Here is a 15,181-nt window from a genome sequence, read left to right as displayed (position 1 = left end):
CGCCCTTCCGCCCCGCTGGCCCCGCCCACCGCCCTCGCCTGCCCTCCACGGAAGAAGCGCGCCCGAGACGCCGCGCGGGTCCCGGCCGGGAGGGGGCGCCGCGGAGTGGGAGCGGGAGCGGCGGCGCGGGGTCCCGGGGCCCGCCCCTACGGCTGAGCTCAGCGCGCCGGGCCGGGGCGGGGCGTGAGGGGGCCGCGCGCGTCCGGAGCGTGGCCTGGCCGGAGCCGCGAGCCGGTCGCGCCGCTGCCTCGCTGCGCCGCCCGCGCCCGCCGCCCGCGCCCTTCGCGCCTGCGCAGCGCCCGGGAGGGCCGCGCCGGCCGCCATGGCGCACCGCTGCCTGCTGCTGTGGGGCCGCGCCGGCTGCCGGCCCCGCCGCCTGCCCCCGCTGCTCGTGCCCGGCGGCGGCGCGGGCCCGCACTGGCGGCCCTGCCTCCGCACGGTGAGTCCCGGCGCCCGCGCCGCCGCTTCCGGGCGTCAAGGTCACCGGCCCCGGCGCCCGCCGCGCTCGGGCCGGGCCGCGGGGCCCGCGCGCGCCGCCCGCTGCGCCCGGCGCGCCCGGCGGGTCGGGTCCGGCCGCGCGTCTGCCGGGGCCGGAGCTGCGTGCGGCAGGAACTCCCAAATGGGCCCGGTGGGGGGGGGGGAACGTGGTTCGGGCCGAACCCCTTTCGCGGATGGGGCGACTGAGGCCGCCTCCTCTTCGTGACTTTGGGGAATCGAGCGCGCGTGATGCGCGGGCGCGTGTGCGTGCGTGTGTCGGGTGTGGGGCGGGGCCGGGGGCACCGGGGGGCCGGCTGTGGGTCCCGCCCGGTCGCCGGGCCCCCGTTTGTTGGGTGGGGCTGTTGCCGTGTCCGCGCTGGTCGGGAGTGACGCCCCTCCTGAGAGCGGGGACCTGGGCCCTGACCTCGGCGCCAGGCTCTCTCGGAAGCGGCCGGCACACGTCGGGGCCCCGCCCCGCCCCGGCCCGCCCCGCGAGGACTGGGGGTCTTCTAGAACCGTGGCAAACCGGTGTCGGACCCCCTAGTTCGGTTTCTTTTTTGAGCTACGCCCGTCGAGGCTCAAGACTTTGAGCTCAGGGCTCTCCCCTGGCAGTGCTCAGGGAGCCATAGGTGGGGATGCCGGGATCGGACGCGGATCGGCCTCGTGCAAGGCCGGGCCGGAGGGTCGCTCCGACCTCTTGGAGTTTCTGGTTCCAAGCCCCTTAGGATCCAGCCTTGCAGCTAGTTTACCCAGAGGCGAGATCAAGATTGCTCGACGGCTTGGATCCCGGGGTCAGTCCCGGGAATCTGGCCCGGCCGTTTATTAGCCCCTCGTCCTTGGAGGGGGTGCCGCTTCTCCCCCCGGAAGGGAGGAACTAGTGTCTGCCTGCCGTCACCACTTGGGTCGCACCAGGCCCTGCCCAGGAGACCCTGGGCTCCGCAGGAAGTCTCTGCCCAGCTGCAAGCACTAGAGGACGTGATTGTGCCCCTGCAGGTGCTTGGGGGAATTGGGGCGCAGGCCCCCTGCATGCTGTTCTGCCTCCTGCCCCAAGAACGAGTTTGCGATTTTCCCCTTCTTGGAAGCCCCCCGCCAGTCTTGGTCTAAGCCTTATTCTGTTTCTTGCATTGCATCCCTTTTTCTATTTCGCCTTGCCCTACTCTCTCTCCTTTTGCCCGGCAATGAGTATTGGACTCAGACATAGACTGTGCAGATAGTGATGTTCCTTGTGACGAGTTTGCTTTTATGTCAGGGATATTACCTAAAGTGTGACTGTGAATCATCGGTGCCAAGGTGTAAGGAAGTCCTTTGTGCTCCCAGAGCCAGCTGATTTGTTGCAGATCTGTGACATACATTCCCTGGTCCTGCTCTGAAGATCTGGGCGAAATCTGATGTCACAGATTTCCTTTTAGGTGTGTGCTGCTGCTGCTGCTAGTTAGAGAGGCCACAAAACCTAGCTGAAAAGGGAAAAGGAAATCAGAGACATTTAGGTTCCAGGGGAGAAATGAATGGACATGTGAGATGTCAAGAAGAAGGTGGATGGGGGGCTGGAGTAATAGCACAGTGGGTAGGGCGTTTGCCTTGCACTCGGCCGATCCAGGTTCGATTCCAGCATCCCATAGGGTCCCCTGAGCACTGCCAGGAGTAACCCCTGTGCTTCACTGGTTGTAACCAAAACCAAAAAAAGCAAAAATAAAAAAGAAGGTGGATGGTAAAGCAGTCTAAAGTGTTCATACTGTCAAACATAAAGGCTAGTTCACTATATTGCACTGTCACACTGTAGCACTGTTGTCCCATTGTTCATAGATTTGCTCCAGCGCCCTCCAGTAATGTCTACATTGTAAGACTTGTTGTTGCTGTTTTTGGTATATTCAATACACCACAGGTAGCTTGCCGAGCTCTCTGAGAGGAAAGGAGAAATCAAACCCAGGTGGGCCGCATGCAAGGCAAATGCCCTACCTGCTGTGCTATCCCTCCAGCCCTGGATGGTTTTTTTTTTTTTTTGGTTTTTTTTTTTTTTTTTAAGGAAACAGCTCCACTGTTGAAAGTAGTCACAAGGATTTCTGCCGCAGGTCTTCCAGGTCAATGTGATTTGAAAGTCGAATCTACAGGGGACTTATTGGCAAATGTTTGTGTGGTGTATGCTGTGTGGCCAGTTCTGTACCTGATGATTAAGACTGCATGGTGGTATAAAGCAGGATCTCTTCTTCCTTTTTTGTGTTTTGCCACACCTGGTGATGCTCAGGGCTTCCTCTTGGCTCTGTGCTCAGGGTTCACTCCTGGTGGGCCTTGGGGGACCATAATTGGATATGGAGGACCCATTTGGGTTGGCCACGTGTGAGACAAGCGCCAGTATCTTTCTGGCCCCAATTTTCTTACCTTTGAAATAATTTTAGTATTTAAAGGCAACGTCATTTTATCACTCAGGGAAATTATTGTCTAGTATTAAGACCCTGTAAACGAGTCAGCAGGAAACAGCAGATTTTCCCATTACAAAATAAACAATGCCACAATGCTCAGGGTCTATTCTGTAATTCTTTTTTATGTGTAATTTGAAGTATTCTTGTTCCTGGATTATGCATTATGTCTTCTGGTTCTAATTCTTTCTTGATAGGGTCATTCCTAAAGGAGTAACATTCACTTTGTGGTATTAGGATATGAAGCTTCTTGAACGTTATTTTTTTATGTTTTGTTTTGGGGCCATACCCATCGGTGCTCAGGTGTTACCCTGGCTCTGTGCTCAGAAATCACTCCTGGTTATGTTCAGTGCGCCATATGGGATGTCTGGGATCATTCCTGCTGTTGCTTGGGGCAACCACACGGGAAGCCAGGAATTGAACCCAACCCTGGGTCGGCTGCATTCAAGGCAGGTGTTCCACAGTACTCTTGCTCTGGCCCTTTTTAAGATTCTTTATCTTGGGACTGGAGCACAGCGGGTAGGACATTTGCCTTGCACACGGCCGACCTGGGTTCGATTCCCAGCATCCCATATGGTCCCCCAAGCACTGCCAGGAGTAACCCCTGAGCATTGCTGGGTGTGACCCAAAAAGCTTAAAAAAAATAGATTCTTTATTTTAATATATTTCTTTCTTTTTTTATATGTTGCAGCTGTATCGATATGCTACAACTCAAGCAACAACTAGCAGAAACTCTCTTTTGACAGATGTAATTGCTGTTTACCGAAGATTCTGTTCTAGACCTCCAAAAGGTAAACCTTTCAGAAAGACTGATACTGTACATTCTTGTTAGGAAAGATATTCCCTCATAGGTGGTTACATAGAACCAAGGTGGTAGGTGTTGTTTCAAGCTGTCTTTTAATTGTATCTCTTCTAACCCATCCTCTACCTCCAGATTTTTCTTTACAATAACTTTTTACCTTTACATTTAATATGCTAATACCAGTTCCACCACCATTACACCACCATAATTTGAATGTTTACACCCTGACCCCCAAAGCAGGACCTAAATAATTTATTTTGTATTATTTATTAGTACTAATCCATTAAAAATGAACCAGAAAAGTTTCCTTAGGGGAAAGTGTGTGAAGATTGTTGTTTGTACCCTGGAGCCAGCAAGCCCTTGTCTTGATACATCAGTGGTGTAGAGTATGAGATGTCGCTCCAGAAATTCTAAAATTTTAAATACAGCTGACGTTAATTATTATTATTATTATTTTTGCTTTTTGTGTCACACCTGGTGATGCACAGGGGTTACTCCTGGCTCTGCACTCAGGAATTACCCCTGGCGGTGCTCAGGGGACCATATGGGATGCTGGGAATCGAACCCGGGTCGGCCGCATGCAAGGCAAATGCCCTACCTGCTGTATTATCGCTCCAGCCCTTAAATTTTTTAACTAGATGGCAATTTTGGGGTCCAGAGGCATTTCAGTGGGTATGTTGCTCTTGTGTTGCTTTCTTCTGAGAGATTTATTTGTGAGTCTCTGGATTGTGACCTTAATGAGCTTATATGGCGGCAGAGACAGTTCATGGGCATGGCTGCCAGGGTACGGGAAGCACAGGGAGATGGGGGGGAGGTGGCCCATTCCTGACTCCATGCGAGCCTGGAGATTTGGTCACAAGTCCCACATGCCTGGGATTTTTTCAAAGATTGCCTCATGGATGAGGCTAGTCCAAGTATCTGGAAGTCGGCCATGAGCATGGTGGTGCTTGAGCTCTGGCAGCTGCCGGTGCTCTATTGGGGCTGGTGTGGGGGCTTGCTGCCCCGCTCCGGGTTGCCCTGGATGAGACAGTAACCATCTACCTCCAACTTTTGTGTGATTACATGGAAGTTTGTCACCTTCATGTAAAACACTTATACGTCATGAAGTTGGCATGCAAATGAAACTTTTTCTTCAACTGCACAGATTTGTGAACTCTGTTTGTACATTAGAACTTTGACTCATTCCTGTATAAGATACTTAGCTTATGCTTTTCAGTGAGTTGCCAGCAACTTTTTTGGGTTTTTTTGTTTGTTTGTTTGTTTGTTTGTTTTGGGGAACCACAGTCAGTGGTTCTCAGGGTTTACTCCAGGCACTACAGTCGGGATCTCTCCTGGCAGGTTGCAGGGGGACCTTAGTGGGTGGCAAGTGTCCTGCCTCCTGAACCATCGCTCCAGCCCCTGTCTCAAGCTTTTTGAAAACTAAGAACACAGAAATCCTGGTGGATTTTATTTATGTATTCATTTTTGGTTTGGGGGCCACATCTGGTGGTAGTTCTGTCTCTGTCCTCAGGGATAACTCCTGGCGGGGCTGAGGGGATCATATGGGGTGCCAGGGATCAAGCTTGAGTTGGCTGCTTGCAGAGCAAGTGCCCTGCCTGCTGTACTATCCAGCCCCAAATCCTGATGAATTTTAATTTTAATGTTTTCTTTTATTTCTTTTTTAAAACAGGATTTGAAAAATATTTTCCTAATGGGAAAAATGGGAAAAAGCCTAGCGAACCTAAAGAAGTTTCGGGAGAGAAAAAAGGTACCTTTAAAAAAATTATGAGTTTATTGTTTTCCCCTGTTTTCTGTTGGTGGTACTTTTCACTGTACAAGGAAGTGTACAAAGTCAGTTTTGAAAACATAGGGTACAAGTTTTTGATTCTTCAAGTCTTGTTTCGTTCCTTCTTAAGTTTTTTCTTATATTTGCCTTTCATTTTCCAAATTGAATTAAGGTCATCATGTAGACATTAACTGATATTAACTAAAGCAGAGTTGACACATCACCTGGCCCATTGTGACCAGCTTCAGCAGTCTGTGCCCTGGTGGCTCGGCATATTTCATGGCATGGCGTGCCGAGTTGCTCGTCCGAGCCTTATCTTGGGGATTCAGAGAGGGTTTCTCAGAACAGGACTTGTGGCTGGAGTGGGGGATGGGCTGACTGCCCTGTCCCCTGTTCTCAAGTGTGGCGGCCCTTAGCACAGTGCTTTCACTTGTTGGTATTCACATGGCATTCTTTCTATTTTAGGGAGGCGTGGGGGAAATTTAATACAGCACTTGTTTAAAGTGAAGTAGGATCTAGCTGGAGAGATACATATATGCCCGAGGAATTAAAGAAAAGCCGTGTGGAGAAGGGCCAAGGTGTCTAAATGGACCCCGAGAATATAACTCCCCAGCGCTGCCTCGGGTTGTGGCTCTTGGCTTTCAGGCGTGGCTTGGGGCAGACAGTAATAGTTCACCTTTATGTCATTTTGTGTCTGTTCCTTCGTCCCCTGAGAGTGAGTGTGAGGAGTGAGTATGGAGTGCTCCGGAACTCCTGAGAAATGTGTGGTTTTCCTAGCCCCACCGCTCTGGGTGGAGCGTAGCGGGAGGTCAGCCGGCCATGTGTGGCCCCAGAGGCTGATGTTTGCTGGGGTCACTCGCGCCTGGTGGAAGTGGCTTCTCAGGAGTTGAAGACAGTACCGTGACAGTGGGTGTGCGAGAGGGTAGCAGAGGATCGATGTTAGAGGCTGCTTGGTTCATGGCCTGCCAGACAGTCTCGGCCGTGGATGCTGTCCGCCAGAGACCCCGGCGGGCTGGCCGGTGTCAGCAGTGATGTTTGTGATGGAGGCAGCTCTTGCGGGCTCTGCTGGCCTGAAGATAGCGGTCTCCTGCCCTCTCTCCTTATGGTGCTGTCTTTTCCTACACGTGTCTGTATCCAAATTTTACCCCCTGATGCGGAAATACATCAAATATGTTTATGTGTACACAGTATAATCATACTGTTAGGACCTACCCGCATGCCCTCATGACTTCTCTGTAAAGACCCGTCACCCATTAAGATCACCGGAAGCTCCAGCATCAGAATTAGGGAGAGGGAACATAATTCACCCTACGGAGTCTCTCTCGCTCTCGCTCACTCGCTCACTTGCTCTCGCTCTCTTTTGGTTTGGTTTTGGGGCCACACCCAGTGATGCTCAGGAGTTAGTTATTCCTGGCAGGGCTGGGGGCAAGCGCCTTACCCACTGAACTCTCTTCAGCCCTTCACTTAAAATTCCTAAAAACTAACTCCACATGGATGAGGTTTTCTTTCTAAGTCACTTACCAAAATCATGTCTGTCCTACAGAAGAAATCTTTGTAGGGGAGTTCTGATCACCCTTGATGGTGTTTAGGGGATGTTCCTCACTTTGTCTGTGCTCAGGAGTGACCCCTGGCAGTACTTGGGGGTCCTCAATTGGTGCTGGGGATTGAATTGGGATTTGAACTTGGATTGGCTGCAGGTTAGGCAAGCACTTGTTCTCTTGGCCCCCTTACAGAAGATAATTCGTTTTTGTTGTTGTTTTAATGTAGGTGCGCTATTTATTCAGCCATTGATTAAGCTGATTAAGCTGGGCATGAACCAGTGTCCTCCGTTTTCCCACCACTATCCCCCACCCCCCACCCCTACCCGCAGCCTCCCTCTGTGGGAGGCGCTTTCCTTCTTGTTCTCTCTCTCCTTTTCCTTTTATGCATCATGGTTTGCAATACAGGTGCTAAGAGGTCATGGTCTTTGTTCAAGGCATTCAGTATTTGTATCTGGACAGTATGAAAAGAGTAGCTTTTCAGTTGGGTGGCAGGTTTAGGTGTGGATGTGACTGCCGAGACTTCCGAAGTACAAGGAGATGGGGGGAAGTAGCCCATCTCGACCCCCGAGAGTTCAGTCACAAAACCTGTTTACCAAAATTTTCAGCAGATTATATCTTGGTGAGGTCCGTCCTGAGACAGTGGAGTCAGGCCAGAAGTATGGCGGCGATTAAGTCAGAAAGGTATAACTATTGTTTAATAGCAAGTTATTCAACTACAATATTTGCATCTTCTGTGTAAAATGGGACAATATTAGTATATTTGCTGGATTGTTGCAGAGATTTCATGGGACGTGTATGTAAAGCACTGGCACGTCTCTGAACGATAACTGTATTACTGTCATCTGCTCATCAGGTACTCTAATGTATTCTGCAGTGAGTCTTTATTAGAACATATTGATGAAAACTTTATTGCGAGATATAAAATCCTGCTATGTTGCTATATGTTTTTTGCTTATGAACAGAATCAAAGCCATCCGGTACCTCACGCCCTTCTGGAGGAGCTGGGGGTGGTGGAAAACGAGGTGGCAAGAAAGATGATTCTCACTGGTGGTCCAGGTTCCAGAAGGTTCGATCCTAAACTGTATTTTGAGGCTCTGGGGTGGTCCCAGGAAAAAATGGGAGGCATTAATGGTGTTGGGAGGGATTTGTGTCTGGTGTAGCATAGGTCATATTGCGACATTTCGTTCTTCACGACTGTTTCCTTTGTTGCCAGGGTGACTTTCCATGGGATGACAAGGAATTCAGGATGTACTTTCTCTGGACTGCTCTCTTTTGGGGCGGAGTCATGTTTTACTTCCTGTTCAGGAGCTCTGGGAGAGAAATCACGTGGAAGGACTTTGTCAATAACTATCTTTCTAAAGGCGTCGTAAGTATTTGTATGGAATTGGTAGCTGCAGTGGTCCAGAGGTCAATTTTAGTAGTTTCTATTAACAAAGTGAGACACAGTTAATAAATCAGCCACACTTGTTCATGTTAAGTCACTATTTTCATATTGGATTTGGGGGGAAGGGCCGGCCATACCTGGTGGTGTTCAGGGCTACTTCCTGCCTCTGTGCTCAGAGATCACTCTTGGTAGGCTCAGGGGACCCTGTGGAGTGTCAGGTTGACCATGTTTGAGGCCGAACTCAGGGTGGCCGCATTCAAGGCAAGTGTCCTACCCACTGTCAAGTTCCTCCAGCCCCATGTTTTGTCAGAGACCAGGTGTGTGGGATGCGGGAGAGGCAGGCATCTAGAGTACCTGTATGTGCCTTGGTGTTCTTTGTGTATGTTTAAATTAATTTTTCAGAACAGCTCAAGAGTTTTCTGTGAATTGATGTTTTCATGTTTCACTTTATAATTTCAGGTGGACAGACTGGAAGTTGTCAACAAGCGTTTTGTTCGTGTGACTTTCACGCCAGGAAAAACCCCTGTGGATGGGGTAAGTGAGTTTGTGAACTGATACTGATGAATTCACTGTCCCGTAGCTTTCCCTGCTGGAAGCTGACCTGCCGTAACTCTCTCCACGGGGGACCAAAACGGCAGTGGAGTGAGGAGACTGACCTGTGTTTGTTATAGGAGGAGTTGGTGGCTCTTGTTCTGATTCAGTAATCCTTTGGCTGTACATTTAGGAAACAGTGAGTGGAGTGAGATCCCAGTGTCCGGTGTGGAGAGCGGTAATTTGCTTAGGAAAAGTGTTTGTGTCTGAATGGCTTCTTGTCTTGAGATGGCTTTTTTTTGGGGGGTCACACCCGGCGATGCTCAGGGGCTACTCCTGGCTCATGCACTCAGGAATCACTCCTGGTGGTGCTCAGGGGACCATATGGGATGCCGGGGATCGAACCCGGGTCGGCCGTGTGCAAGGCAAACACCCTCCCCGCTGTGCTATCGCTCCAGCCCTTAAAATGGCTTTTCTCATCAGTTTAAGGCTCACACCAGCCCCTTTCTTTCCATCCAGCTCTGTGACAGATTTTACCCATTTCCCTTTCTTTTTCCTATTTTGAAAATAATTGCTTCTTTCCTGCGCAGTCATTGGAGCCCTGCTCAGCATCCCCTGGGAACTACGTGGCTGTTGAGGCTTTCAGGTGCTCTCCGCCTCCCCCCACCCAGCTGGGCTGCATGTGGACCCCTTGCCCCCCAGTCTCTCCCTAGGCGCTGGTCCCAGGACGGTTCTCTTTCCCAGGCTTCACCCTTCCTCAGGACTTATTTGACCATGGGCAGCATTTGAGGAAAACTAGGATTCATGGTGACCGCCTCTTGTTTGAGAACGTATCAGAAAATATACTCTCACTAGAGTCATAGGGGTCTGTTATTTCAGTCTTGGGAAAGTTACTTTAATTGTTTAATTCCTTCCTTCCCACCCCCGCCCCCTTCTCTCTGCCTTATGATGGAAAGCTTCCTGCAAGGGGGTCATTCTACATGTGAGGGGATAGTGTTTTCCTGTGTTGGTATGCATGAGCATTTACATGTTGAAATTTGAACCAGTTCATTATAGCTTTATGTTTTTGATTGTTTGTTTTGTAAACGGGTTTTGAGCCACAACCAGAGGTGCTCAGGGCCTGTACCTGGCTCTGCGCTCAGAGATTATTCCTGGCAGTGCTCTGGGAGACCCTGTCTGGGACCAGGGATACACCTGAGGTTGGCTGTGAGCAAGGCAGACACCTTAACCCCTGTACTCTGGTCCATCGCTTTATTTTTACAGTTAGATTTTAGTTTTACCAAATACCTCGTGTTTAGTATAATTTTTATTTCTTTTTAATTTTCATTTTATTGAATCACAGTTACAAATTTGTTTATGATTGGGTTTCAGTTGTACAATGTTCCAACACCCAACCCTTCACCGGTGTGCATTTCCTACCACCAATGTCCATCACCTTATTTTTTGTTTCTCCTTAACAGTTAAGGTTGTATATTTCAAAATGGTCCATGTTTGGGCTGGAGTGATAGCACAGTGGGTAGGGCATTTGCCTTGCATGCGACCCACCCAGGTTCGATTCCCAGCATCCCATATGAACCCCTGTGCATCACCAAGTGTGGCCCGAAAAGAAAAAAAACAACAACAAAATGGTCCATGTTTTCAGGATTTTGTAGGTGGTTTTAAAGATGTTTATGAGATCTTAAAAGATAGTAAACATTTTTTCTTGTGGGAGACCTGGCTGTGCTGAGGGCTTACTCCTGGGTGGGGAGTGAACCCATGTCAGCTCTCCTTTAGGCCTCAGTGTGGCCAGTATTTTTGTTTGTTTGCTTTTGGCCCACACCCAGTGGCACTTGGGACTCTGTGCTGAGGGTTTACTCTCACCGGGCTCAGCAGAGTGTTGGGGATCAAACCTGGTCAGTCTGGTCCATTGCCAGTGTTTTAGTCTTTAAAATGGGAATCACGGGGGACTGGAAGTTAGTGCAGTGTTAGACATGTGCTCGACCTGGGTTCTATCCTGTGTGCCACATGTCTTTAGGAGTCACTGGTGTGGCCTTGGGGGCACCCAAGCACCACCAGGGTGACCTAGGTGCTCCCTGGCATTCACCTGTAGTTTGAGACTGGCACCTGACATGTACCTGGGATGTGAAAAGCCACGTAGTTATTTATGAAAAAGATTTGCTCGAGCGGGTACCAGTAACGTCTCCATTGTGAGAGATTACCTTTTTTAAAGTGGTATTTAATTCTTTTGAGTTTGTATAATCTAGGTGAAAAATCTTCCTAAAAAAATGCTTACTTACCAAATAATGCCAAATGTGTTGCAGGATGAAATTTTATATCACCATATCACTAAAACCAGTCTTTTACTGTTTGTTTTAAACCGTTATTTTTGAGAAAAACAAAATTATTAAAACAACAAATTCATTGTTTCATCTTCATTCTTAGAATATTTTGTTTTTCTGTTTTGATAGCAATATGTCTGGTTTAATATTGGCAGCGTGGACACCTTTGAGCGAAATCTGGAAACTTTGCAGCAGGAATTGGGCATTGAAGGGGAGAACCGGGTCCCCGTTGTCTACATTGCTGAAAGTGATGGGTAAGAGCACGGCATGAGGAAGTCGGCGCCCCGAACTCAGCTCACCCTGTGTTCCTCACTAGGGGGCAGTTGCACCTTACAGCCTCCAGCAGGCCTCTCAGTTGAGCAGGGTTTTTTTCAAACCACACTAATATTGGGGTCCAGGGAAGACTCAGATATGCCCAGATCAGGATTTTTGGCATATTGATTATTTTGGATTGTTACCTGAGCAGACATATAAGGACATGGTGACCCAAGTGAAAAAGTACCTCCCTGGGGGTGGAGGAGGAGGCTTAGAGAGACATTCTTACAGCCAGAGATAGGGTGCTGAGCTGAAGACTGACTAAGCAAACTTGGTTTGTATGTGAGACCCTGGGATTAATCCCAACACTGCAGAGAAAGTTCACAAAGGCACCTGCCTTGGCTGATTCTTTTTTCATATCTTGAGAACCCTTGAGCCTACCTATGTTGGCCTTTTCTCCTGTTGGAGGAGGTGGTTCAGCCAAGAACCTGGAGGGGAGAGGAAAAGTGAGTTTCCTCCCATAAGTAATTTTCTAGTTTTTGTTGTGGACTGATTATTTTCTGCAGTCTAGTTAGCTTGAACAAGCAATGCGTTGGGGTATTAACATTCCTTTCACTGGTTTTTAGTAGTCCTGATTTTATCCTTGATTCCCTTTGTCCTGAAAGAATGTTGTATGTTGTTACATCTTTTAATTACCGTTTCTGTTTCACAGTTTTTCAGGACATCGAGTAGTATTTTTCTCTCTGCAGTCTTGCTTCTTTCCTTAGGGATATTTATCTTTTTTATTCTTATTCTTTTGTTGTTTTTGAGCTGCACCCAGCAGTGTCTGGGCTTACTCCTGACACTAGGTTCAGGGATAGCTCCTGGCTGGATTGGGCCATATGTGGTACTGGAGCTTGAACCAGGGTGACTGCATGCGAGGCAAGAACCCCACCTGCTCTTCTGTGGCTGCCATTCATGTATCTTTATTTAACAAGGTCACTTGCAAATCTGAGTCTTTAAGAGTGGCCTATTAATTTGAACAACAGGTTATATTTGAAATTGTATTTAAACTTGACATCAACAAATCTCTCAGTTATTTATTTGCATTAAGTGCAGAGCTATGCCTGTTGTAGTTTTTTGTTAGTTCTAGGGTGAAAGAAATAAATTACTGTTTTTGTTTTTGATGCCATGCCAGTGGTGCCCAGGGCTTATTCCTGGCTCTAAGCTCAGGGATCACTCCTGGTGGGGCTTGGGTGATCATACAGGGTGTTGGGGATTGAACCTGGGCTGGCCACATGCGAGACAAGCACCCTCCCTGCTGCGCTGTCTCCAGTCTCCAAATAAATCTTCTTATGCTTACTGATTTTAACATTGGAGCTTTGTTACCAAAGTATATCTTAATTTTACTGTCTATAAAAAGAGTAGAAAAATAGTTGATAATAAGAGTTATTCATTGCCTTGCATACAGCCAACCCAGATTCTATCCTGGCACCACATGTCGTCCCCAGCCCCTGCCAGGAGTGACCCCTGAGTTCAGAGCAGGGGTAAGCCCTGAGCACAGCTGGTGTAGCCCAAATTCAAAAGAAAATTACATAGTGTCTTCCTTACTCTATTTGTGCTGGTCTGCAGTCTTGCTACAGTATTTAAGTGTATATAGCCATTGTGATAAAATTATGTATGATATAGCTTTTGACCCTGAGTCAAAACCTTTGTAGGTTATAGAAACATAACTTTAACTTTGTAGGTTATAGAAACATTACAGAAAGTTGCATTGTATGTTTGTATATATGTGTATGTGTTTTAGGCTGTGGGGATCACACTAGGCAGTGCTCAGAACTCGATATTTTTTGTTGTTTGTTGGAGCTTGTTCAAGTATCCTCTATCTACTGTAATATCTCCCCAGCCACCCTACCTGTTAGACTTGTTTTTTTTTTTTTTTCTTTTTGGGTCACACCCGGCAATGCACAGGGGTTATTCCTGGCTCTGCACTCAGGAATTACTCCTGGCGGTGCTCAGGGGACCATATGGGATGCTGGAAATTAAACCCAGGTCGACCGCCTGCAAGGCAAACGCCCTACCCACTGTGCTGTTGCTCCAGCCCCACCTGTTAGACCTTGTTGTACCTGTTGTACCTGCTGTGTCCTCAGGACTTTTTTTCCCCTCATTTTACTTTTGGGCCACACCTGGCTGTGCTCAGGGCTTATTCCTGACTCTGCTCAGGGATCACTCCTGGTAGGGCTTGGAGGGGTGGAGGGGCCATATGTGGTACGGGGATCCAACCCAGGTCAGCCGCATGGAAAACAGGTGTCCTACCCTCTGTACTACCACTCCAGCCCCAGGGGCTTATTCTTCTTTTTGCTTTTTGGGTCACACCTGGCGATGCACAGGGATTACTCCTGGTTCATGCACTCGGGAATTACTCCTGGCGGTGCTCGGGAGGCCATATGGGAAGCTGGAAATTGAACCCTGATCGGCCACGTGCAAGGCAAATGCCCTACCCGCTGTGCTACCACTCCCGCCCCTATGGGGACTTATTCTTGACTCTGCTCAGGAGTCACTTCTAGTGGTGTTCAGGTGCTGGGAATGAAGTGGGTTGGCCGCATGTCAGGCAGGTGCCTTAACCCATGGACTGTCTCTAGCACCTGTGCATGAAACTTCTGAACTTAAGCTTTGGGAACATTCCTTCAGAGTAAGTCGATATCTACTTAGGCTAATACCAGAATTATGTTAAAATTTAATTTGAAAGAAATTTCTGAGACTCATACAGTAAGTAGTGAACCCTATTCTGTCCACAAACAGAGGTTATTGTTGGCTATTGTTAGTTGATATGGACATGTTTAGAATAGGTTTCTCTTTCAGCGATACATGCAAAGATTCTCTTTGGGCCTTTGAATAAAATGTTAGAATATCAAGGGTTTAAAAAAAATAGAAATTATGCATGTATATCCCAAGCAGTTATCCAAAAGTCATAATCTTGCAGAATTTTGGAATAAGTCGGTATAGCGGCCAGTCTTCAGACCCCTTTGACGTTGTGTGTGCTTCCCTCCCTGTAGTTCGTTTCTCCTGAGCATGTTGCCCACGGTGCTCATCATCGCCTTCTTACTCTACACCATCCGACGAGGGCCAGCTGGGATTGGGCGATCAGGCCGGGGCATGGGGGGGCTCTTCAGCGTTGGAGAAACTACTGCCAAGGTCCTAAAGGACGAGATAGATGTGAAGTTCAAAGACGTGGCTGGCTGTGAAGAGGCCAAGCTCGAGATAATGGAATTTGTGAATTTCTTGAAAAACCCAAAGCAGTATCAAGACCTTGGAGCCAAGATCCCCAAGGTAAGTGGGCATTTATTTTTTTTTTTAGGTGGGAATATCTTGAGATTTATTTATTTATTATTAATTCTTTTATTGAATCATCATGTGGAAAGTTACAAAGCTTTCAGGTTTAAGTCTCAGTTATACAATGCTCAAACACCCTAAGTGGGCATTTTGGAAGATCATCTTCAGCACAGTAACTGAAGTCTGTTGACGGTGTCTCTGGAACTGCATTTTATGAAATTTGGTTGCAATCAAATGATCTTTTCTCCCCTCTCCTTTCTGTATCTTCGCCTCTTACTCTCTGATGAACTCGTCTGTTGGGTCAGTTCCGAGTAAGGGGAGATGTGTGTTCTGTGTGTACCTGGTGTGTATGCTCCTGGTTTTGGTTTTAGTTTTGGGGTCA

General features: G+C 48.4%; 1 protein-coding gene across 1 annotated transcript in view; it reads left to right on the top strand.

Annotated features, from left to right (window-relative positions):
• The first annotated feature begins 280 nt into the window (after positions 1-280).
• Positions 281-15,181, top strand: part of AFG3L2 (AFG3 like matrix AAA peptidase subunit 2) — a 33,601-nt gene continuing 18,700 nt past the window's right edge. The window contains exons 1-8 of the mRNA XM_055128318.1: positions 281-439; positions 3,583-3,682; positions 5,363-5,440; positions 7,962-8,065; positions 8,213-8,365; positions 8,843-8,917; positions 11,362-11,486; positions 14,523-14,796. Coding sequence (XP_054984293.1) covers positions 323-439; positions 3,583-3,682; positions 5,363-5,440; positions 7,962-8,065; positions 8,213-8,365; positions 8,843-8,917; positions 11,362-11,486; positions 14,523-14,796 — 1,026 coding nt within the window. The 5' untranslated portion in view covers positions 281-322. The remainder of the gene's footprint in view (positions 440-3,582; positions 3,683-5,362; positions 5,441-7,961; positions 8,066-8,212; positions 8,366-8,842; positions 8,918-11,361; positions 11,487-14,522; positions 14,797-15,181) is intronic.

Source organism: Sorex araneus, chromosome 2 (genome assembly GCF_027595985.1).
Source record: "Sorex araneus isolate mSorAra2 chromosome 2, mSorAra2.pri, whole genome shotgun sequence".
Classification (NCBI taxonomy): Eukaryota; Metazoa; Chordata; class Mammalia; order Eulipotyphla; family Soricidae; genus Sorex; species Sorex araneus.
The sequence above is the reverse complement of the archived record's forward strand: the minus strand, read 5'-3'. Positions and strand labels throughout refer to the sequence as shown.